Source organism: Antedon bifida, chromosome 5 (assembly GCF_963402885.1).
Source record: "Antedon bifida chromosome 5, ecAntBifi1.1, whole genome shotgun sequence".
Taxonomy (NCBI): domain Eukaryota; kingdom Metazoa; phylum Echinodermata; class Crinoidea; order Comatulida; family Antedonidae; genus Antedon; species Antedon bifida.
The window spans coordinates 17,965,720-17,992,322 of record NC_136230.1 but is presented as its reverse complement, the minus strand read 5'-3'; the positions used below and the strand labels follow the sequence as shown (position 1 = coordinate 17,992,322).

The following is a 26,603-nucleotide window of genomic DNA, read 5'->3' as shown; positions in this document are numbered from 1 at the left end:
AATCTCAAAATTGACAAAAATGACGGCTGTACAGCACTCTCATTTTGTATTTTCTTTTTATTTATTTAATTTATTTATATATTTTGGTATAAAATAAAATATATATACAAAAAGCAGCAATACCTGAAAGTATTGTATTTGAAATAATAATATATATGGGCTGTACTTAAAACAATTAACAACTAGATTAGCAACATTTTTGTTTAAATGTGAAATGCTTATAATGTCCTGAAACATGTAGAAAGTTGATTAGAAATTGATTTTGAGCATTTTTAACTTTCAATGCGAGCGTATGCACGAAAATACCAATGTTCAAAATTTTGCTGATGATACAGGAAGATGACCCTTGACATGAAGCATCAGTGTGTGTGTCCAAGTTTCATTTGAAAAAGGCTGTTAGTTTTGAATTTATAGTCAATTTAAGAATTTCAGAAAATTGCGCGTAGTTACGCTACGCGACCGTATTTTCATTTAACCAAAGTTTGTTGCACAACTACATATATAGGTGCATCTGCTGGCCAAGTTACAACATAACTGCTACCGCCGCTTTTGAGATCTGCGTGACACAAAAATTGAGCAGAAAAAATGAAATTTTTGACAATAACAATAGGCTATCGCTCTATAGAGAGCGATGATAGCCTAATACAATAGATAATATTAAAAAAGATTTAAAAGACCACTATTCACTCACATTTACTATTGATATTTTTAGGGGTGATGTATTATCAAACATTTGTCGTAGCAACCATGATCGATTGATGACCTACCATCCTGCAGCATATATTAACGGAGAATGGATGTGGTAAGAAATGTATGCTTGTGACCATACAAATTGGTTGACTTGAATCATAAAACCAAATGATCCACTGATTACAGTGAAATGGCAGGGGTGCCGTTTACCGTACCTAAAGAGCCAACAATATCGGCATGAGTTCGAGGCTGACTCGCTCCTAGTTCTGGTGGTGGGACAACTCTTCTTGAATCTGGACCATAAGCGTAGGTCCAAGTACAGAAAAGATATTCTCAGAATTAGTAAAATGTTGAAAAAATTGCAACAACATTTTTTTCACCACAATGCATTTCTATATGGTCCCTATATGAACATACTTGGTTTCTATTATGGCCCTGGACTCTTGGGCAACCCCTTAAAATAGTCCTGCGACCACCCCTGATACATATTTATGTCTATGTTTACATGGCCTCCTCTAGAAGTATAATTTTGACCAAACAACAATCACCCCAAGGATACATTAATTAAGTATGCAGGCAATATTTGTATGATAACCTAGTTTTAATTCTTAGGATAATATAAATATATGAATTATTTTATTTTCAGTTGTAATAGCCAATCAGAATGTCAAGAAGGTTGCACACCAGCTAGTGGCAGGTATATCTACAGTAATCAAATTGAAGTGAAATGTTTTATTTGTAATAATTATTTCCAAAATTCTAAGGGCCTTGTTCTCATTTTACACTCCAAAAATGGCATTCATTGAAACCTGTTTTGGTAGTTGTTTATTTATCCACAAAAATGGACCCACAAAAATACAGTATTACCCTATTTTGGTTTGAATTTGATGCAACCCTCATAAAACTACATTTAGATAATAACACATAATGCTGTGATATATAAATGTATTGTCTTATCCATTTTAGTAAACAAATTTGTCTAACAAAAGCTGATGTGGATTCAGATCGTGAGATGGAGCGCATACATTCATTGTTTCTTGCAAACATTGATAAACTTGAAAAAATGAGAGGCAAGTATCCTAGAGTTAAAATTTGTATATGTATGTATAATATAATATTTTAATCACTATTTTTGTAAACAAATTTTCTTTGACAAAGATTGAGAGTGATCAAAGCTGTTTCTTTTATGTTTTGTTTTGCTGGCTTCAAAAATGTTTCATGGCACAAATGCTTGGTATTGTTATGTCTAAAACAGTTGACAACTTGTCTTTGAATGAATGAAAAATTAATTACTATTTAAATTGAGAAAAATAAAACAGCATAGGTTATGTGGTAACTTTTCACATGCATGATACATCTCTGACCTGACCACAGACCACAAAACTCATGTGCTTAAAATGCATTGATATTAATGTTCATATGTTGTGACATCAAGGACTGCTCAATCTGTAAAACAAAGGAAATGTGTTTGTATGTATTATTCTAATAAATTAATAAATATAGGATTAAATTGAGCTAATAAAAAATAGATATGCTTGAATATGTATCCAAAAACAACTGAATAATCTTTGGATGATACACTAAAAATATTGAGCAAGGTTGGTAATGTAGTCAAAGATCATTTAAAAAAATTAGAAATAGTTTTAGCTGGAACTATGACCAAATAATTTTGTAAGAATACAATTGTTGATATAAGTTTGCGGTACACCACGTATGTTAGTTCTGAAGAAGAAGAACTGTTGACCTTGCTTTTCACACCTATCAGAAACAATGCTCTAGTTTCAATCCTGCTCCCACTGTGTTAACTTGCCATTGTTTCTGGCTTTCACACCAATCCCACCCTTTTCCACTTATATTCCAAGTTTCCTGGACTTTCTGCATTCTCACTTCTGAGGACGATCAAAGCATATTGAACGAAAAGTCAAGAAACTCAACAGTTCTTTTCAGAACTAACATCACCGCAAACTTATATCAACATTTGATTTCGCCATGCAAACCTTCAAACAATATAAGAATACAATTAACGTTTTAGTACAGTCACATATGTAAGGAAAACTAGCTCCAGCTCGATATTTGTGCCAAAATAGATTTTATTGGCTAACTTTGTTATTCTTGAGTTGCTGAATTAAAAAAAGTTAATTTCAATTTTTTCAACTTTTTTTCCCCTTCAGCCGCCATTTTGAATTAAAAATGGCTGACTGGGGGAAAATGGAATACGAATAAGCGAGATGCGTTTTATTAAATGCGATGAGCTATGACAAAAGAGACAAAAAAACATTTTTTTTTATTCAAGTGGCCATATGATGACGTCAGACTACTTGTCAAGCAACAAAGTTACATGAATTCATATCCACAACTCATTAGCTTTCAAAATAAAGTGGTGGGTCAACGGTCTTTCTGAAGCGCTATAATAGATTTAAAATAGGCATATTTTTTCATAAATTTGCATTGAATTTGCAATTTTTAAGCGCACGGTTTTTTCAATTTTAACGTGCATGTATGTCATTATTCTGCAATTAAAATTCATAAGAAATGAATGAAATCTATTACAGAAAGCATGAAGAATAAAAATCAATTTCAAAACGGCCGTTCTATGCTCCTACTCTTAATATGAATTAAATTTTCACCAAATTCAAAATGACTTTTGGTTTTTAATCTATGATCAATCATTTAAATTCAGAAAGAAAGAAGAACTAGACATGAACTCGTCACTTTGACGAGTTAGTTATCCACACGACAAACACTACGTGCACGTCATACGTTGGAATATTGCACACAGAAAAAGATTATGGCATTATGACCTGAACTGAAGAATATGATATGTTGTTAGTGCTGAATTCTGTCTCTTTTGTTTCATATACTATATACAGTATACACAGTATAATCTGTATACATATTACATAGTGTAGGATAGGTGAAATTACGGGACCTGCCATTTATTCCAATTTTTAACATGGTGACGGTATCAAAATGAAACACGAAGATAGCAATTTTGGAAGGAAATTATCTCAGCAACAACATATTAACGTGTAGAATAAATTTGAATACGTAAAATATAGATACGCTCTCTTTAAATGAAAATACAACTTTTATAAATAAACTGGCCATATGATGACATCACAACATCTGATTGGCAAAATGTTCATATGAATTCGTATCTACAATCCCATAGCTTCCAGAAAGTGTTTTTATAATGATTATCACTTTTCATTCTGACGAGCTATACAGATTGAAAAAAGGTGACCCACGTTATTTACATTTTTAGACATTATGACGTCATAGAAATTTAAATATTTTTAACTCATGCGAAAGATAGTTGATTGACCTAGACAATATTAAAATCTGGAATCTGAAATGGAATACAGATAAGCGAGATGCGCTCTTTTGAATGTGATGAGCAATAACGAAAAAGACAAAAATCCTATATTTTACATTCGTTGTGGCCATACGATGACGTCACAACATCCAAGAGGTAAAGATTCTGCATGAATTCATATCTACAACATATCTACTTACATATTAAGTTAAAAAAATTATTGTGACGATATTTTGTAACTTTCGCCACCTAAATTTGTATGACGTCATTTTAATTTGAAATGATGTCATTCTTTTTAAAATTGACTAGGAAAGGCTAGACAATCACAAGTCAAGAGAAAAAAACATGATTTTCATGCTCCGTGCGCACCATACACATAAAATTGTTCGTGCGCGAGAATTTTTGACATGCGCAAAATGTCATGAATCACGTAAAAAGTTGATTAGAAATTAATTTTGCGCAATTTAAAATTTTAAATGCGTGTTTGCGCGTAACTTCTTGTAAAACATGCCATTTTTAATCCACTGAAAGTTTGCCCTTGATATGACTTATATTTTCACAAAGTGTCAAAATTACGCTTGGTTTTTATTCTATGATCAATCATAAAAAATCATAAAAACGCACACAAGTCACATTGTGCAACTGTGACGTCCTTAAAAAATAGGAGGTGCACAACTTCACGTAAATGCCCATATGTTGGCAAAGTTATGAAATGTTATGTTTACCCATTTTTAAAGATACGTGATGCACAAAAAATGGGGGAGAAAGACAGAAGAAAAATATAAAAAAAAAGAAACAGGACGATTACAAGGTGCGGATAACTAAAAATTGGCTAAAAAAATCTATTTTGGCACAAATATCGAGCTGGAAGACATAAATCCTTACTATTTTAATAATAAAAAAATGCGATAGTATCATCAATAATTTGCAACAAATGTAATGAATTGTACATGAACATTTTTCATTTTCATTTATTTATTCGACACAAGCGGTCCAGGGGTTGCGACAGCAACAGAGCGCCATAACACATTTGTGTCCGCAACCCCTGTTGCTATTGCTATTACTACTTTAACATTTTGTATGAATTGTCTGTTTCTTTATTTCAATTGTATTGTTTTTCTGTATTATTTTATGCTCTGCTGCTATTATAGATGACCTATCTTGGGAAATCTACCATAGTGAAGTCCACCACAGTGAGTTTATCATAGGGTGACTGTTTAAGACTGGTAGCACATTATTGTTTTACATTTGTTTGTTGACTGCATGTTGTAAGATGTCTTATCTGGAATGTTTTCTTCAATTTGCATATTTTGCTAAGTATCTGATACAAAAACATAAGGAAAAAAATTATGTCTGCATTTCATCAAACCAGCATAATACATTTACATTCTCCTTAATATAAATTCTGTTACATCCTGAATGATAAGGCTGCATATAAATGGTATCATCTTATTCAACAAAGTAAGATTTTAAAAACTAAACAACATGTGAATGAACTACTGTAGTTTTTTCTTTTATATTCCATATCTCTTTGTTGGTTCTTTGTTATTAGTTGTTTATTTTAATGTGTTTGTGAATCCCACATTCTGCAGTCTGTGTCGTAATAACAAGCTATGAGTAGTTGTTTAGACGTAGTTTCATGTCATTCTTTATTCAGTTTGAGTAATTTATTTATTTATTTCATATTTCTCATGTAAATTGAATCTATTGAATCTGCCTGTAAGTCCCTAAAAATTATGTTTTGCGAAAAAACAATTATTCCGTGCAGGTAGTAGTGGATTATTGCATTAATTGTTTGCACAACTGATGAAACTTAGGAAAGAAGTTGGTAATATATTGATTTAAACTGCCTAGAAAAACTCACTGGGATTTAATACTGGAATATTTTGTTTGGTGGGATTTAAAAAGGCAAAAAACTTTGTAAGTTCACCTGTGTTTGAACACCTGAATGCACTCCGTTTCTCCACAAACATAACAGGGATGCAATGTGAAAGGTACAAACGCCAGTGCTTAGGGTCAGAAGATTACTCTCTGCTGAACATTCATCTATTTAATCATCCATAGCATAATATAGGGAAGTATTGTAAGCTTTTTTTTAAATTGCAATACGTTGTTGTTGCAGGATTGATTTGAATTGATAGATCGGTCTCAACTTCAATAGAACGGGGTGTGTGCACTGCACCAGGAAATAAAGAAAAAAAAGTTGATTCCATCATCATTAATTGCATATTAAATTTTAAAAATTAATTTTGAAAATCAAACAAACTATGACTTTTTTGGACCGAAATAACAAAGGTAACATTAACCTTCTTCTTTGAAATGTTCATATATTAAAGTTAAAAGTATATACTTTGACAGTCCCATTAAAAAAAATTTTTAAAGATGTCATAGTAAAAAATTACGATTCATTGCGGTATGTAATAATCTATCTGCACCAAAGTGGTTACTGTATAGTAAATACAAAGAGGAATCGTTCTTCAACTTTTAAACAGTATATGTCTTGGTGGTCTGTGCTATCGTCTATAGCATTCAAGGTGCCGAGATCGAGTCTCACCTTGAAATAAGATTTTATTTTATTTTCCGTATTGTTTATTACATTGTATTTCTTAGTGTATAGATTATGCACATAATTAAAATGAAATCTAGGGAAAAAGTAACTTATGTCTTTATTATTATGTAACAAATGTGGTTTGTGACATTATATGCAGAGGGATCTTTAATCGGATTGTGATACCCGGTTTTGTATTTGTGTTACCTTTAATATCTATATATAAATTATGGTTAATTCTGACATAGGCGAGCACAATGGAAAAACTTCGGTACAAATCTCTGCATTGGATACCTACCTGATCTATCTCAGATGTACCGTGAAATGTAAATTTGATAACATTAGTTTTCACTATTACGATATTGTTCCATATTTCTATCTTAGGAAGATATTATAAAGAGTTTTTTAACAAAATTTATGATTTCAACAGTAGATTTTCAACTCAATTTCAATTCTTCGCGGTCAAAGTAATTTCCGGGTTCACAATGAGTTCACCTTGCAACAACCTGGTTTCAACTATCTTCTGTCTTTTATACACAATGGAGCAGTTAAAATAATAGATTTTACCCTAAAGGTGACTGGAAACAGGCACTTTCCATCAATCAATACAGTTTCCCTTTGGAAGACGGAAGAAAAAAATTGATAGTAGGACTGGAGCTTAAGTTGGCCATTAGTGGCTATAGCCATTTCAGTTTTTGTTTATTTTAGGAACGGACTGCGTGTGTGAAGGTACAGTAGTTAAAAAATAAAAATTATACTGCAAATTAATAAAGATCAAATTAAATATACGCCATAAAGAATCGGAATTGTGGGGAATAGTATTATAAAATGACAGATTTGATGATAAGACATTTTGTTTAAAATCGAGTGAAATCCCGACAGCCGAGTTTTATTGAGTAAGCTGGCAGGAATAACTGTAGGCTATCTGTGTCCCGTTGGGACCGAGATGTCTGCCCATGTTGCAAGCCGTAATGTCTTCTTTCTTGGGCCAAAACGGCCCACTCTGTCACGGAAGTTAGTTTCAAAAGATGTTTAAATTAAATAATGTATTAATTATCAAGATGGTATTTATTTGAATAAACGCCTCTCCAATAAAACATCACTTCGAATAATAATCCCCCCAACCCAACTATCTAATAAACGTCCATCCACATTTATAATAACACAATTATACTATTTGTAGTAGAATTCATCGCACTGTTATCTACACTTTACCAAGCATTTGTTATTCTTTTTTACCACTTTTCATATCTATTAGAGGATTTCATTTGATTATAAATGTTACCATATTATTAAAACTAGTTAATAATTAAAAATTAACATATCCCTCGAATATGCACCTCCCTCAAATGAACTCCGCCTCCCCACCTCCGCCCTATAAGGGCCCTACCAAACAATAAACACTATACTTTAAAATGTTATTAATCATCTAAGACACTGTGAAACAGAGTAGTTTAGTTTTACGAATGTCAAGTATTTCGCAATAATGGTGACCGACAGGAAACGTACAAGGAGAACATTATCATTCCGAGAACCATCGTCTACACTTCCTAGAGCTCACCCTCTAGTTATAAATAATTAAAGATTTTGACAAAATCTGTCAATCAATATAACTTTTAAAAATCAATTATTTTTATTGAAATCAATGCATATAACCTATAATTTGTCATACTGACGAATTAAATCTAGTTACCTTTTAGCGCTGTATTAATTTAATTGACATTTAAACATTTATTAAAAACTTTTGTTGCAAATAATTGGTTATCCTCAAATTTTGTTGTGGATAACCCTTGTGATTGTCAGTATTTTTTTTTATCTCTTTGTTATTCTTCTTTCTTTCCATGAATTTTGTTGCATGTGTATCTCTAATTCTTGTAAACAATTCTTTGTCAGAGGATAGACCTGTAGTCATGCAAAGTAGGTTTGTCATGCGGATAACTAATTCAAGTTCAAATCTAGTACTTTAATAATTGTTCTCATATATTTTTGATGGATTAGTAGAGCAATATAGAATTTATTAAGTTTATTTTTTATTTAGATTCCTGTGTAATAGATTCTGTGTATCAAGGTCCAGGCTTTGAACCTCATATTCACATTGAAGATCATAAGTCCTGTTACAAGACTGTACAATCTATCATGGATGAAGTCATTACACTAGAACAGCATCACAAGAAATACGTGGAAAGGGTTCAACGTGAAACACAATATGGCAGCGAGTATGTATCAGAATTTATTATTTCAGGATGTTTTTTTTTGTAGAAAAACAGACTAAATTTGTACTATGAATTTTAATTTTCTTTCTCATCAGCGGAAACCCCCCACCCCCCAAAAAAACCCCAATTAACAAAATGGATAAAAATTCCATCAAAAAAATTAATATAAAATATTTTAAACATTAAACAATATTACAGATTAGATTCAGTTTAAAACAATCAATGATTAAAAATGCCATTTGCAAGAATGTAAACATTAATATAATTATTACATTATTAAAATGATATGCTAGCTTCGCTCGCGTCCCATCTAGGTCGTGCCCACAGATGGTTCTCGAATACAGTCATTTCAGCGTAAAAAAACTGGCGATTTCAAATGTACGTATCGCAGGACTATAATACATGTCGTTTACAGAAACGAATAAATAGACACGATGATTTATTTAGTTAACTACTACTGGGGATTACTTCATAAAGAGAAACAAAATGAGTCCACATTTTTTATTATAAACAAACCCAATTTGTGTTTTGTATGTAACATTAGGGTTGAGAGATAGGAAAGAGGATGGGTACAAAGAGGAACAATTTTTAAATATATTCTTTATCCACTCAGTAACGAAATATTTTGTTCATGTTTTATAGGCCTATAAATAATAATTATACCACTAAATACAGTAAAACATTTGCGATTTAATACTTTGTTAAAACTGTCACTGTCATAGTAAAGTACATGTAACGATACACCACTACAACGTTTATATTTTTTTGTAATTATTAATTAATACAAACGCTGTTATTAATAAAGTTTATTTGTATATTATGTGTTTATTATATATCTAACAGTACCCACACTCACAGTAATAACGTTTATTTGTATATGTGTTTATATATCTAACAGTACCCACACTTACAGTAAGAAATTTGTCATTCAAATAGTAACCAATACTATTAACTGTATTGTCAAAGTATTGCAATACTATATCTCAAAGGTTTTAAGTTCATCCCCCAAGGGCCCATAAATTTACCTACTTGTGCAAACCAAATAATTATGCTGGGAGACTTGAGTTTGGAATGTTCCATTCATCGCAAATCAATACATTTGTATAAACGTATATTAAATTATTATTATTATTAATTTTTTTAAAAAGAAAATCGGCCTGTCTTTAACATTATGATGTTGTACTCGAGCTGTTCAGCTATTAAATACAATTATCATAGAAGGAGATAGGTAAATTCGAAGCATCCTTGTATTCCTGTTTGCAGGTATTTTTCGACATCCACGATCGGAAAACACCCCTATTTGAGGCAAATCGTTGAACCTAATTTCGTTTTAATTGTCAATAACTAATTATCTAACTTAACTTAATTAGTGTTATGGTTTTCGTTAGGTGTTAAAAGTCAGTATCAACAGTATGTACCAACTTTATATATCATCGTGTAAAAATTTCAGAAGTTACGTGCGATTTACCAAATTTTGTTTACTTACTTGTTTACTTGTTTCCGGAGCTCAGCTCAACTTTGAAATGAAATTGCATTTGAACACTGCCAAGAAAAATAAGACAGCACAAATCATGTGTCTGATATGACATGCATCAACACACCAAGGCAAATTGTTAATGCTAATGAAGTTTAACAATACGCAAAATTAAATTCAGACATAAATATAATTAAATTAAATACCAATCTATGTACCTAGTGGGGCTCCTCTTTGCATAATACTAAATACAACTTGGTGGAATTTGAAACACAAATGGAAACCATATTCGATTCCAATCTCTTTCAATTGTTGTCTCAGAAAAAGCTATTTTTAAATTGTAACATTGATGCTTTTGTTAACTAATTCTGTATCCACATTGCCTATATTTTCTTACTGTACATTTTAAATTTGTATAGACATTCTCCTATTGGTGATGACAACTACATGTTTGGAGGTCAATATGGAGAGCTACTAACTGACAGGTGAATGTCATTGTCATCTTTCCTGAAAAACAACTACTGTATCAAGTCATTTTCTAAACATATATTTTAAGCTGTAGTAGTAACTTACAATGTTACATTAAACTAAGTATATTCTTTGAATAGAATAATCATATATATGTGTTAAAAGTTACCAAGTTACCTGCTGACTTTACCATCTCAGTACTAATTGCACACACACAATCATACACTATATTAACCAATTAAAATGTTTTTTGTTTTAGCAAACAGTCTGATCTGTACATTACATATGACAATGTAATAATTCATGCTATAAGCTCTAGTATGTGTTTCATTTAGAATAATTGTGCAAATTGAGATAACTGTAAAGTGCCATGATTATTTAATAGAGATGTGTTTTGGAAACATTTTTACCTGTTGCAGGTATCAGGTATTCAGTACATGTTATGTAATGAACTGTATTTCCTTAATTAGTTACTTGAATAATATCAGTTTTAAAAAATTGCATTGGTTTGTAATTAAGCTTTACAAAATATAATATAGTATATTAAGTATTCTATTATAGTTATTAATTTATGTGTCAACTTTACTCTTTTCATTATTTCTGAACATTATGATATTTGAATTGACTTTGTTCACTTCTTGCATCATTGTGATATGGGAATCTGGCTTCTGTTATAGTTTTCCTGAAATGAGTTATCTGTCTGACTTCTGGCCTCAAAGTAACAAAACCGAATTGTAAATTCTAACAAAATAGTAACTGGCAAAAAGAAGAATTAATTATCATTAACATCTGACTGTACATCAATCTTACACAAAAGGTACATTACCTCACTTTGAGTGCTCAAGTTAATGTGATCTCAAATAATGTTACCAAGCCCAATATTAATATACTATATTTAATATAAAGCAATGTTAATGTTAATGTGAATTCACAGGTTTACCTAAACAAATATCTTTGGAACCAGTAATATTTTTTGCATTTAATTTAAATTCAAAAGTATTCGTTGTGTTATAGCAAAGTATTTTTGTACATAGATGCTGTACATAAAAGCATATTTTTATATAAATTCTTCCATATATTTTCTTTTTCAAATACATAATCAAATACTGAAAGTGTATTGCTATCTGTAATTTATTTTTAATTTAACTAGAATATAATAGTTATTAACTTGGATGAGATCAAAACATTTTTTTACCTGAAAAAACTGTAATTTTCTTTAAAGAAAAAATATTTTCAAATTGGTTTTTGGTTGAATTTAACCATTTATTTTGTCGTTTTATAAGTGGAAAGATTTCGATCTAACCCTAAACCGTCTCGAGCCACAAGTCAACTCAGCTACAAGTCAACTCGGCCTTAAGTCTACTCGGTCTCACAGCAGCTTGGCCAAAAACTAATCGGTCAACCGTTAAAGTATGGAACGCAAAAGGTGCATGTGTAGGTATGGAAAACCCAAAACATAATATAAACAGAAAAAAATAGAAATACCAATGCAAAATTCCAAAAATTTAATACTTTAACAAAATTATTGATGTAAGTTTATTTTCTACTCCTAGCATAAATGTAATTAAAGGTTTCTGTTTATATATTTGTTCTCTCTTTTGTTATTTTTAAATTAGTAATGTATTAAGTAGGGGAGTCTAGTTAGCTAGTAATATGGGTTGCTGTACGCGGTAACGATGAAGGAGGGTATGGCCTGAGCCAGGTAGTCTAGACTATTTTAGGCCACTAGTGAGTAGGTATCTAGAATCATATAGAAAGCTTCTTCTTCGTTCAAATACCGTAAACAACTATATTTAATCTGCTTCTTTGTTATCAGGAACAATAATTATTTTATTTTCTGTACCGACCGCACCCCATCATTCATCACTGAAAACATTTTGTAAACCATGAGGGCGAGCAAAAACATTCCTTTCATTTACTTTAACTGCATGCGAAGAAGTTTTTAAAGTTATACATTTTATATAATTTTTTCTTTTTTCAATAGATTTCTTGTTTGTTCATCAGTTTGATAATTGTGATATTGTAGTTTTATTTCTTTCATACGGCCTCGTTGAAGAAGACATTTTGTTGTGAACGAGCCTCCGTTTTAAAATAAAGATTTTATATTATTATAAAGGTTTTTTATTATATCCAGTCAGGTTATTGTACTCCAACGCAATCCGGATGAATGTCGCACGACAATTTAGTGCACATATCATATTCGCCGTTCCCCTTCCTTTAGAATCACAATACCACTGGCACTGGGAAAAGAAGATACACTATCTTTGCACTGGGATGGGGTACATTATGATTTTCGGATTCACCGCTAAGAAGCCTTTTGTTTATTTTGTAACATTGTGGGCGGTCCACCCTCTCTGTCGTCAAGAGCCATGGAACCTATATACAGTATATATATTACTATTAATTAATAATCCATGGTTGAATCATGGAGGTATACAATAATAACTCTATGGTTGAATCACGCATAGATTTCCACAGTAAAATGTATGCATTAGGCGACAAACTTAGCACCTTGACAGCTGTTCGATCAAATGCTACGTGTTTTCGCTGACCGAGGATATTTGTTTTAAACGCTCAATTATTCTCAAATCATGGACAACAATTATAGGCCTACAATCGTTCTTTTATGGCCAAATGGTGACGTCTTCGATTTACTAAAATACCTGCACGTACTGATCGGCAATGAGATAATTTTTTATGAGTATTTTTTATTTATTCATTTTTTTTAAAGCGTGGATAGTCATTATCATAATATTGCGTTCCATATTTTATTTGGGCCGAGTTGACCGATTAGTTTTTGGCGTGAGGCCGAGTTGACTTGAGATGCGGTCGACTTGACCGGCTACCAGTGGAAACTTTTCCATTAGAGAAAATGTTCTCAATATCTCATCAGCGGCTGGCTGTGGAGACTTTAAAGTTGTTCCAAATTATTCAGAATGCCCAACTTTCTCTCCATTCTAATGAAAGAAAAACTTTCTATTTTGACATTTGAACTATTGAATGACCTAGGCATATTTTAATTTTATAGCAATTTATATTCTCTTTAATGGAAAAGGTAAAGTTGAAAACATGCATTTCTAGTAATTTTTACTTTAAAAGTAAAAATGACTAGAAATACATTTTGAACTTTGACCCTAAATTTGAGTTCAATACCTCAATTGCTGGCCGTAGAGACTTCAACATTTTCCTAAATTATTCCCAATTGTGCCCAACTTTCTATTCACTGTAGTGAAAAAAAAATACCAAAAGCCTTTTTAGAAACCACATATTTTACCCTTTGAACTATTGATCTGGTCATTTTTAGTCGCGTGGACGCGACTCTATAGTTCACTATGTCGGTCGGTCGGTCGGTCGGTCTGGTATCACTATGCTTAGCACGCGACTTATGGCTGTTGGCCTTGTTTATATCATAATTATATAGAAATATTGGTGATCGATAGGAGTACATAAGCGAATTTGTTGTAAAAATGTTCCAAAACACCCATGTTTGTATTTACTTTTATGTGACTTTGACTTTAGTCACTACATAATGAAGTAATTTAAGTTGTCCCAAATAGCATGATGGACGAATCATACCATTCATCATGCCATGAGAGGTAAAATTTGTCTCAAATAGCCCAGAAAAATGTCCGATGAACGAATAATACTATTCATCAGTATTTTCGATTTTTGGAGAATTTTGATTAGAAAAAACTTTTACGTTTATCTTCCGCATCTTTAAGATAAATGCAATAATTATTTTAAAATTAAATTGCATCATATCAGATAAGAATTGGAGGTATGACTAGAGCCTAAAATCAGACCTAACTGAGATACCTTGATAAATGGTTGGGAGGGTGACTTACTATATGTACAGTATGCAGTTTTAGACAATTTAAAAAATATCATAAGATGAATTTACTCCAGACCTATATACACAAAGAAATGTAATAGTGCGGCTTAACTGTAAAAAAACAACCAAATCAACCAGTAGCGGTATCTAGCCTACTATAGATTAAATGGCACTGCAGAGGAGGAAACATTTCAGAATTGGTAGGCCTATAGCTGCAAAGTTTAATCATGGACATTAGCCATTTAGAAAAGGCGTGGCATTTTTTGGAGGACTAATCTTTAACATTAATATTTAAAAAATAAATAAATAATAAATCTACCAATGAATAAAAGGAGTGAAAACAGGCAAAAACCCAAGCAGACAGTAAAATAATATCATCAGATAGGCCTATATAGTTTAAAATTTGGGCTTGGTTTGTCTGTTTAGCATTCGAGCAATTTTGAATAAATTTTACCTCTCATGGCATTGCCATAACCTCATACCCATACTGATGAAATGTTATGATTCTGTCCATCATGACATTTTTCTGGTCTATTTAGGTCAACGTAAAATTACTTCTCATTAAAATGTAGTGATTAAGGTCAAAGGTAAAACAACACTTTCAATCGCATTTAGTATACCAGAGTGAAAAATAGAAACCTGGGTGTTTTGAAGTATTTTGACACCAAATTCCCTTATGTATTCCTATCGATCACCAATATTTATATATAACTAGCAGTAACCCGTGCTCCGCATGGTCTTTTCTGCCTTAATATGTGATTATATACTTTGCATGTATAATAAAAGCTGCTCACTCTGATAAAATTACTTTGACAAATTATTAAAATAAAACAAATTGTATCAAGAATACAATTTACTATGTTATGGCCATTGATTTTGTTATACACTATCCCTTCACTTTAAAATATCTGTAAGCTAAAAACTGAAAGCAATACTGGATATGAAACTTTAGACTTTACTTTTTACTGTTCAGACTTTATGAAAATAAAAGACGCTAAACAAAAATTGTGCTGTGTAAATTATATATATTGTTTTGGGTGTTTTTGTTTGGTGTATTCATTATTTGATACATACAATAAAAAAGTGGACATAAATCAAATGAAAAACATTGTTGTTCAACAATGTATCAAACCATTTGGAATCGTTTTGTTTGTGTATGTGTATTTTTTTCATTTGAATTTTTTTATATTTCAATGGTTTTTCTATTTTGAAACCATTGTGTGAGGTTTGGTATCTTTTTTGCTACTTTTGTAATTACATTGTGGTTTAGATGTTTTGCTTTAAGCGGAGATATTTATTATTTACACATATCGCGGATTCGAACTCGAACATAATAAGCATTACTGTCAATGGCCACGGCGTTTTACCCACTGAGCCAAACCGTGATTTACAAAATAAATTCTGTTCCAAGGATAGGTGTAATTGATTAAAACTTCTACGACGCGATCAGTCGATACGGTTTGGCTGCTGCTGACAATTTTCAAAAATCCGGCGAGCAGTCTTAAAGTATCAAGTAAATTGAAATTGCATTTTCTCGAGAACTACTTGCCTAAAAAACTGTTTTGAAACGATTATTTTAAAAAAACTTATTTCTTTTAAAATTCACCAGCTTGTTTTTCGCTTTGCTATTTTATTGTTAGTCAAATGAGACTATAGTTCGTTGATAATTATTTTTGTTAGTACTTGTGTCATTTTTTATTTCGTTCTGTGCATAGGTCCTTACAGAACATGCCTGTTCATTTTCAGGAAAATTGATTGATATTGGTCATGTCACAAAAGCTTGTCTTCCATACCATATATTAAATATCACACCCTCTGTATTCTTTTAACGTGGACATATTCTTTGACATGGACTAAACTATTAGTCGACTGGTCGAGCGGTTAAGCTTACTCCATGGGTTAAGCCATAGGGCAGGGCAACTCGGTACAGCTTCAAGACACTCCTTGACCATTGTTCTGGTCAATCTTTTCTTCAGAAAGGTCGTTGTTGAAATTCCGAGTTTTTTTGTAAATTAAAAACATATTATAAACCCCAGCAGGATTTGAACCATGTAGGTAAAGCTAATACCTAATACAAAACAAATTATCTTTCAACACGCTCCCTCTCTGTGGATATATTTTGCCAAGTATAGCTTTTGTATGTAAGTTTGTTTGTTTGTTAGCACGATCATCATCATCATCAGGCATCCTTCAGTCAAAATTGACTATGGAGACAACATTGGAGAGAATTGCATCAGGTATCCAGTGAGTCTATGTGAATTGCAGTGGCTGATATAGATTTTCTTTTCAGATACCTCTCTTCATTTTCCATACGATATCTTTCTTCGCTGTGTATACATCAGCCTTTTTTCCAGGTGTTAACATTGATGTCCATGGCCTTCAAGTCTCTTTTACATGCATCTTTAAAACGCAAAAGTGGACGTCCTTTTGATCTTTTGCAATTCGCTAGCTCACCGTACAACATAACCTTTGGAGTTCTTGTATCATCCATTCTTCTGACATGACCAAGCCATCGTAGTCTTCGCTGTCGAATTAATGTAAACATCGAAGGTTTGTTACCCTGTCCTGCCTGTTTCTTTTCTTGTCTAGCATAGGTTGTCCACGACACAGCTTCATACAAGAGGACACAATGACACATGCCATATATACTTTTATCTATCCTACAGCCACTCTAATATTTTTTTGTTTTCCCAAACACGTACAGACAACTGACTGAGAGTACTAGAAGCTCTTCCGATTCGAATGTTTAGTTCACAATCAAGAGAGTTGTTATAATTTATAACTAAACCAATTTAAGAAAATTTACTAACATTTTCAAGTAAAAAATTGTTGACAGTAAAATTGTTTTGACCAGTTGTTTTAAAGGTAAAATCCTTGTTTTCTTTACACTTATGGTGAGACCAAAATGTTCACAGGCACATGAACATTTATCAAGTAGAAGTTAGGAGAATGGCTGCAGAAGCAGGCAACATCTGCATAAAGAAAATCACTAAGAAGAACCTTAAATATTTTTGTTTTAGCTTTAAGTCTGGCCGAGTTGTACAGCTTGCCAGTACAATGCAATAAAACTCCTTCCATAAGATTAGGTTCAAAAGCTCTTTGGAGGACGGCTGCAAAGTAAATCCCAAAAAGAAGATGGACAAGAACATCTCCTTGTTTTGTCCCACTCTCGACATCAAATGAGTCAGACACTGCTCCACTGTACTTGACAGTAGCTTGTATTCCTTGATGGAAGGATCGGATAATATTTAATACAGTAGGTGTACAACCAATTTTCATTAGGATTTCAAATAGACAGTCTCTATTAATAAGGTCAAAAGCCTTAGTGAGATCGATGAAGGCCAGGTAGTGTTGCTGTTTTTGCTCAACACATTTTTCCTGCAGCTGTCTAATAGAGAAAATCATATCAAATGGTAGATCATCCAGAGCGAAAACCACACTGAGACTCGACTCTGAATATACCCTTTCCGCTAAAGGCAGCAGACGTCGTAGAACTACTTTTCCAAATACTTTTCCACAGATATTGAGCAGTGAAATGCCGCGATAATTATCACAGCAACCACGATCACCTTTATTCTTGTACAGAGTGACAATGGATGCATTCTTGAAATCCTGTGGAACTTTACCAAGACACCAACAGAGACTAATAAGCTCATGCAGATGATGTATTAGAGTTGGGTAGGCATCAAGTTCCAACTTAGTTGGTAAACTTTGAACATTTCTAAGTTCCCCCTAGAATTTGTTAGCACGATAGCGCCTACAATTTTCAAGTGATAGACCGGGCGCCCAGAAAGTTTATTCCTGTGAAAAGGTTCGATGGGCTGATTATGTAAATATATGGCTAAGATTCAATAATCAATGTTGCTGCCGGGTCATTTTCCCTGGGTACACCAAATAGGAGGGGTAGAAATGGATTTAATCATGTGAAAAGCCACACGGATAAAAGTTGTTAGACATTTTCCCCATATGTGTATACAATGTTTAAACAGCAATTTCAGCAACTTTATCCTGTAAGTTGCCCCAGACAGTATAGTCCAAAAATGCCCGTTGGCAATCATGCGAAGAGCCACACGGCATACTCCTTTTACATTTTAACTATTATCCTTTAGGATATACGAATACCGTTGACAGCAACTTTATCTTGTAGGCCTAAGTTGCCCCAGACAGTAGACCAACGATAAATACCATTGACAGCAACTTTATTCTGTACGAAAATACCATTGAGATATAAAAAATACAGCAGCAATTTTTTCCCCAGACAGTAACCCAAACATATATATATATATAAAAGGCAAACACAAAAAGTTTGTCCTCTATGCACGCTGCGGTACAACCTCTAATTGGTGTGAATTTTGCACTCAACATCAATCTTGCAACGGAGATGGTCATGGTCTATATAAAAAGTTCGTAAACCAAATATTTGTATCATAATGAATATACTATATTGTCCTCTGCTGCTTGTACAATGAATAAACCATGGTGCAATTTAACAAAAGTTAACTAGTAGCGTTACATAAATAGCAGATTAGTTCAATGGTCATCACATTCCCACCTGTACCAACATAGCGTAGATAATTGATGTATACAAATCATTGTTTTTATACACATAAACATATTCAATTTTGCAAGAGCCAACCCATCCCATAGTTTTAATAAAGTTAATCACTTCCATAAAAAAAAAAGAAAAAAAAAATGTTTTCACTTTTAAAATGACAATAAATGGTTAAATTCAACCAAAAATCCATTGGCTGGCAGCCAATTTGACCATTTTTTGCTTTAAATTACATTTTATTCAGGTAAATACATTTTTTTTCGATCCAATTTTTTGTCGAAGTGGATAACTATTATGTTACATTAAAATGGAATATTCAACAAAAAAATTTTTAAGAATTATTTTTTCAGGGGGACAATGCATCTTTAAATCTGGCAGACAAAAAATAGGTTTGCTGGTTAGTTTTGACATAAGTGTTTTGAAAGCATTTTCTTGATTTACCTCCCATCGTATCTTGATTCTTCGTTCGATCCGTCAATGGAGACGCAATAGCAGAATAGTGTGGTATAAACCGACGATAATAATTAATTGTTTCTAGGAATGATCGCAGTTGCTTTTTGGTTTCTAGACGTTTTGCTTGAACGATGCTTTGAATTTTCTCAGGTCGTGGTTAAAGATGACCCTTCCCAACCAACAACATGGCCCAAAAATTCAATAGATTCGTATCCGATGAAACACTTACTTGACCTTGTTGTTAAGTTAGCTACTCGTAGACGACGAAATAGTTCTTTTAGAATTGTTACATGTTCGTCCCAGGAAGATGTATGTATTAAGATATCGTCAATATAATTTTTCATTCTCTGAAGTAATTTCCTCATTATTCAACTAAACGTAGCTGGGCCAAACCAAAGGGCATAACTTTAAACTGGAATAACCCGTCGGGCGTTACAAATGATGTAAGTTGTTTAGAACGTTCATCCATCGGTACCTGCCAATACCCTTTGCTAAGATCTAGTTTTGTGAAATAATTATCAGTGGCCAATTTTGTAAATAACTCATCTTGGTCAGATATTGGTTCTGCATCGAACACGGTGCTTTGGTTTACCTTTCTGAAATCAACACAGAATCTATTTGATCCGTCCGGTTTTTTAACAATTGGAGAAGCACATGGAGGGCATGACGGTGAAATTACGCTTATTTTTAACATCATACTCACTTCATCTTTCACTGTATCCCGCAATGCCTGTGGTAATGGGTATGGTTTGGTTCGAATAGGCTTATCTGTATGAAGTTTAATGTCATGGTTGCCAAGAGTGGTTTTACCTGGTAAATCTGTGAGAACGTCCCTATAATTTGCAATAAGTCGTTTTACCTCTTTTCTACCCATTTCATTAAAATCGTCACTGATGTGGACATCGGCAATAGTTTCTTTAGCCTGCAAAGGATGAAGCTGCAAAAGGTTATCATTGGTCATTTGTAAAGCAATTGGAGCATCACTTACCATATCCTCACTTTCGATTACAGAAGTACAGGCTACTTCCAGCGCACCTTGTGAAAAGTCCGATTGGAGCCCAGCTAGCGCGGCTACAGATACATCTTGACGTTCATAGTATCGTTTACGAAGATTTGCATGAAATGTTTTTAACTTCCCATTTAGGTTTATACGGTAATCTAAATACCCCACTTTTAGCTATGATTGGAAAAGGACCTTTCCACTGGAGTAGAAGTTGGAAGTAAAAGCAAAACCTTATCTCCTACTTGGAATTCTCGTGCTCGACTTTTCTTGTCGTAGTACTTTTTGTATCTTCTTTTTGCTTTTTTGTAGATTCTTCTGTGCGACTGCACATGTTTCGTTCAATCGTTCCTTTAAGTCTAGAACATACTAATAAGTGGTCTTGGTTTCTGGCGTGTGAACTTAACCTGTCCATAACTCTCTTAAAATGGTCATAGGGCCTCGAAGGTTACGTCCATATAGAAGTTCAAAAGGTGAAAACCCAAGACTCTCTTGTGGAGACTCTCTAATGGCAAATAACAGAATTTATATACCTATCCCAGACGGTGGGTCGTTCCGCACACACGTTTTAGCATCTGTTTCAACGTGCCATTAAATCGTTCAACAAGACCATTGCAGGCCGGCTGATATGGCGAAGTCATTATTTGCCTAATAGACAGTAGTTTGCATACTTGTTTCATCACCGTACCTTTGAAGTGAATTGTGACCTTGATCCGTCAGCATCTCCTTCGGAATTCCAAATCTAGAAAAGACTTTGACTAAACCTTCCGCAACACGTTCAGCTTCTCTACTTGGTAATGCGATGGCTTCCGGGTACATTGTAGCAAAATCTATTATAGTTAGAATATATCTATTTCTAATTTTAGAGATAGGATGAATTGGACCAACGATATCGACAGCTATGCGTTCAAAGGACGCTTCGATTAAAGGCATATTCCCTAAAGGAACTTTGGCTACTCTACCTTTTTGAACGGTCCTTTGACAGATATCACAGGAACGGCAATATCTGGTAATGTCGGCGGTTATCCCTGGCCAATGGAATTTCGTGGTTTTTTCTTGATGGCCGCCTAATAATGAATCGTGCGCCTGTCGCATTACTTGATGTCGCAAAGACTTTGGGACAACAAGTTGGGTAAATATATTTCCGTGTTCAACTGACGGAGAGGTGAATTGTCTATAAAACAGATTATTTTTATAGAAGAAGTGAGAAGTTGCGTTATACTTTTAATTTAACACCTTCAGTTTCTGCCAGTTCTCTTGCTCGGAGTGTTACATCTGTATTTTGTGCGTTCCTTAAATTCTCAGTAATGACTTGATCGACTGCTTGTAGAGTTTTGAGGGATTTAAATGGTTTTGATTGTGTTATAGCTTGTGCCCGAGTAGTGACTGCACATGCTGGAACGTTTCGTCCTGTCCACGTTTTGTCAGGATCATCCGGAGACCGAACACCTTCAATACTCCCTAATATAAGACCAAAAATCGGATTATCCATACATAACGTCATACCTGTAAAATAAGGAGTGTTTACTTGTATTGTAGCGAACGGCAGCCTTCTCACAGTACCGTCAATTAACACACATGTTTTCACGTTACCAGTAAATTGATATATTTGTCAACTATTTAATCATATTTCTATAACCATAGCACAATCATAATCGTATTGCATATCTTATCTGAACATGATTAACATACTTTACGGATTTCTTTTCTGTTTTTCGTTAACTTATACCGACTTTCAAATGGTAGAATTTGGTTAAATAGCGTTTAGTTTATGGCGCTATTTTTCCACTCATAGCCTGAGGTCAACACGGCACATCATGCACTTTGAGCTGTCTGGCAACATTTAAATTAAATTTTCCAACAATGTTTTTTACACAGGCGAAGACACTCATCGACACAGGAGCCGGATTTTTTCTGGAAGTTTCAAATGGGAGTCCGTCCTATGCAAGTGATAAGGTATATCCTTATAAACATGGTGTTTGTCTTTTAGCGAATGTGCCAAAGTGTTCAAAAACAAAAAAGATGTATCCTCCCTATTGGTCCATACACGGTTGACGAATGTGTTGCGATCCCAATCTGCGCAAATGCCATCAATATCAGCGCATTCATGAATATTGTTTATATATTAATAAATCGTTTTCTTTCTATAGTTTAGTGAAGAATCTTCTTCATCTCTGGAGGATACAATGGACGAACCGATTAAACAAGACCCGTCGTCATCGATTGATTTATCAGAGGTAAGAATATATAAACGATTCTGCATCCATCGTTGTTCGCAAAATACGTTTTGCATCCACACAACTTAACAGACCTGAGTGTAGCAGTGGACACAAAATGTGTTTAAACCAGCACTCATGTTGTACATCACTTTTAGAATATCCTTGCGTGTCCAAGCATTTCGTCGAAAATCAGGAGTTTCATTGGATATGCAAATCCTGGCGCCACCACTGCATGTATTTGAAAAAAATGAATCAATAAAGTATGAACAGTCGAGATCTTAAGATAGCATATTGTGTTTTTGTTGGTTAATTGATAAAAGGGCAAATAACAGTTTGTCAAAACTTATGATACCATGATCTTATTTTTTATGGAATCGAGGAATCCCAAAGTAAAAACCCTGAAACAAGAACACAGGACGACACAGATCAGTTGAATGAGATCTTTCGACGCAAATTAGATGTACAGAAGTACGAAGTTAAAGCAGTGTACCGACTTGGGAAAAGAGATTCAGAAAAATGCAGACCGTTGAAAGAAGTGATGGATCAAGTCAGTACATGTTGAAAGTAGTGATGGATCAAGTCAGTACATGTTGAAAGTAGTGATGGATCAAGTCAGTACATGTTGAAAGTAGTGATGGATCAAGTCAGTACATGTTGAAAGTAGTGATGGATCAAGTCAGTACATGTTGAAAGTAGTGATGGATCAAGTCAGTACATGTTGAAAGTAGTGATGGATCAAGTCAGTACATGTTGAAAGTAGTGATGGATCAAGTCAGTACATGTTTAAGTCTCTAAAAAACTGAGAAATATAAAGCCAGAATCTGTACAAATATCCAAGGATCGACCAAAATCTGAGAGAGAGAAGTATAAGGCACTTAGAATGATTAGATAGTGGAGAAGAAAACCTCGTAATTAGAAACTATAAAATAGTTCATTGTAGTTTTCGGACCACTGACATAGCCGAGTAGAAGAAATTTAAATCTACAGAAAAATTTAAGTTTTAATGTCTCAAGTAGCACAAACAGTTCTGAGGGGGGAAACGTATCAATCAGAAAAAGAAATTAAGAAAAAGAAATTGTCAATTTTGTATACAAACTGCGATCACGTAATGAATAAGAGAGAAGAACTTCAAGCGAAAGTTATTATTCAAGACCCTGATTTGGTTTTGTTAACAGAAATTGTACCTAAAAGGTCACCGGAGAAATACAAAGTTGCGAGTTACTTTTAGAAGGATACCAATTATTTGTTCCAGAGGTTAAGAAGCGAGGTGTGGCCATTTATGTAAAGAATATTTATTCTGCGTCGATTGTAAATTTTGATCATATACTTTACAAAGAGTCTGATAAAACAAGTATTGGTTGTGTGTACCGTAGCCCATTAAGTGACGAGCTGAACAATTTATATTTAAGAAATTTAATAGAGGAAATACATTTTCACTATTCACTTATTGTTGGTGACTGGAATGTAAATACAGTAAGCCTACAGGGTTCGGCAAATAGTGAGGCAGCAAAATTCTTGGATTGTATAAATGATTTATTTTTATTACCAGCATGTGCAAGCCCTAACTCGTTTTCGTGAGGGTCAAAATCCTAGCTTGTTAGACCTTGTTTTAACGAATGGAGAGGACTTAATCCAAGATTTAGAACTTAAACAACCGATAGGGAAATGTGATCATGTATCTATTATTTTTGATTTGCTGATTGAAAACAAACAAGACGATAGAGAAATATATACAAGAAGATACTATAAGGCGGATTACAAAGCAATATACAGGCGGCTCCAAAACACAAATTCGGCAGAAGGAATAGAGAATGTTACAGGAGAATCAGCTTGGAAATACATGGAAAACGTGTTGACAAATTTGTACCATTAGTAAAGAAAATAGACAAACCCAGAGCTCAATGGTTTAACAATGATGTAGCTAAAGTAGTGAAAGAAAAACATAAAAAGGTGGAACCAATTTCAAAAACAGGATAAATTTGTGGCGGCACGGAACAAAGTAACAAGAGTAGTGAGGCAGCAAAAGCTGATTTGAACATATGATCGCAGGTGAAATAAAAGAAAAAGTTGTTGGAGCTATGTAAAGAGTAAAGTTAAATCCAAAGTTGGCATTCCTGATTTACAAGATTCAAATGGAGTTCTTGTTACGACTAATGAAGGCAAAGCAGAAATGTTAAACAATTACTTTTCCAGCGTCTTTACCAGGGAAGATACTTCTTTTAAACCTACCCTTGAGCCTTTTATTTTCGTATTATAAATTTGTCTTTTTACTTTTCTTTTATTTAAAAAAAAATAATAATGTAATATTCTAATTTAAATACAATTTATACAAGTACATGACTTAACATTTTATGTACATTAATTCATCAATTGAAATGTTCACTGATAGAAAAAAGCAATAATACAGAATGTCTATGCGAATGTGGTACATTATGATGGCATGTTAAAAAAACACCAATCTTATGATAAAAATCATGAGCACTCACTGACTAAACCCATGGGCTCAGAGCTTAAGCAGCTTAAATAAGTCAGTCTAAAAAATAAACATTAACACTAATGATCTAGCGTATAAACATAAAGGCAAACAAATATGAGGAAGACTTAAATAGTGCTTGAAGATGGTCAGAGAAATGGCATCTTCCCTTCAATCAAAATAAATGTAAAATTATTCATTATGGTCGAAAACCAAAAGTTTAAGTACAACATGGGAGAGACTAATAACAAAACAGATATCGCAGTTGTTTACGAAGAAACGAATCTGGGAGTGCTTTTTGATACCTCACTGTTTACCAAACACATTGCCGAAATTGCAAAGAAAGCTAATTCAAAATCAAGAGATCATTTCAATTTTTAGATGAGCCTTCTCTAATTATAAAAAAGCATAGTACGGCCTTCTTTAGAGTATTGCAACTCAGTATGGAGCCCAATATAAAAAAGTTCAGCAAAGAGCAACAAAAATTATTCCGAAAATACGTAACTACAATTATAGAGAGAGACTCAAATACTTAAAACTGCCAACACTATCTTTCAGAAGACGGCGGGCAGATATGCTTCAAATAATAATTTGAAATGATGAGAGGTATCGATAAAGTAGATGTCAGTAAATGTTTCAAGATGAGTAGTGTGTCCAGTACAAGGAGTCATCAGCTAAAAATACAGAAACCAAAAGTATCGAATGCAAGACAGAATATGTTCTCTATAGATCTCTTTAAATTGTTGGAACTCTTTGCGAAAATATGATTAACTCTCAAAATTTTAATAAATTTAAAACCGCACTAAAAATTACTGGTCTAACCCGTTAAAATACAGCCCATATAAGAAGAATATGTTCTGGTCACGAGGGGCACAGAAGCATTAATGCTTTAAGTCTTAAAATCCAGGTAGATCCATCCAGGTAGGTAGATGATTACAATTCTCATTAAGATTTGAGAATATAAAATTCAACATTTATAAATTTATAACTAATGAACATGCTGGCCTTGTTGTTTTTTTTTGCAACATTCTGACTCTCGTTTGGTTCCGTTTGGTGTTTAGTAGGACCCCTTCAGTTTAGTATCCGTCTGCCCTCCGTGGAATCCAGACTCTCACGTGTGTCGTCAATGTTTCCGCCGTAAAACAGTACAAACTCCTGATAAGCGCCTTGAGCACTTTGTGGATATGTGCGCTTTATAAATCTTATTATCTAATATCTGCAAAATATTATGCTGTCGTAAAAACGCCCTCGTTCGGTGAGTGTGCTGGTCTGTTAACCCACCACCAACGGGCGCCGTTCATAACCTCCCTCTCCTTTATATATATGGCTCTGCCTCCCTCTCTCCATTCTCCATCGCTGATTATC

At 33.5% G+C, this 26,603-nt stretch overlaps 1 protein-coding gene across 3 annotated transcripts in view; it reads left to right on the top strand.

Moving 5' to 3' along the window:
* The window catches only part of LOC144842640 (ras GTPase-activating protein 3-like), a 52,600-nt gene extending 37,044 nt beyond the window's left edge, over positions 1-15,556 (top strand). For 2 of the 3 annotated variants that reach the window (XM_078699123.1, XM_078699124.1), the window contains 6 exons: positions 713-802; positions 1,337-1,387; positions 1,657-1,760; positions 5,158-5,199; positions 8,593-8,770; positions 10,661-15,556. In XM_078699123.1, the coding sequence (XP_078555249.1) occupies positions 713-802; positions 1,337-1,387; positions 1,657-1,760; positions 5,158-5,199; positions 8,593-8,770; positions 10,661-10,730 (535 nt within the window). In that variant the 3' untranslated portion in view covers positions 10,731-15,556. The remainder of the gene's footprint in view (positions 1-712; positions 803-1,336; positions 1,388-1,656; positions 1,761-5,157; positions 5,200-8,592; positions 8,771-10,660) is intronic. The other variant, XM_078699125.1, reaches the window with a different exon arrangement.
* Positions 15,557-26,603: the final 11,047 nt, after the last annotated feature.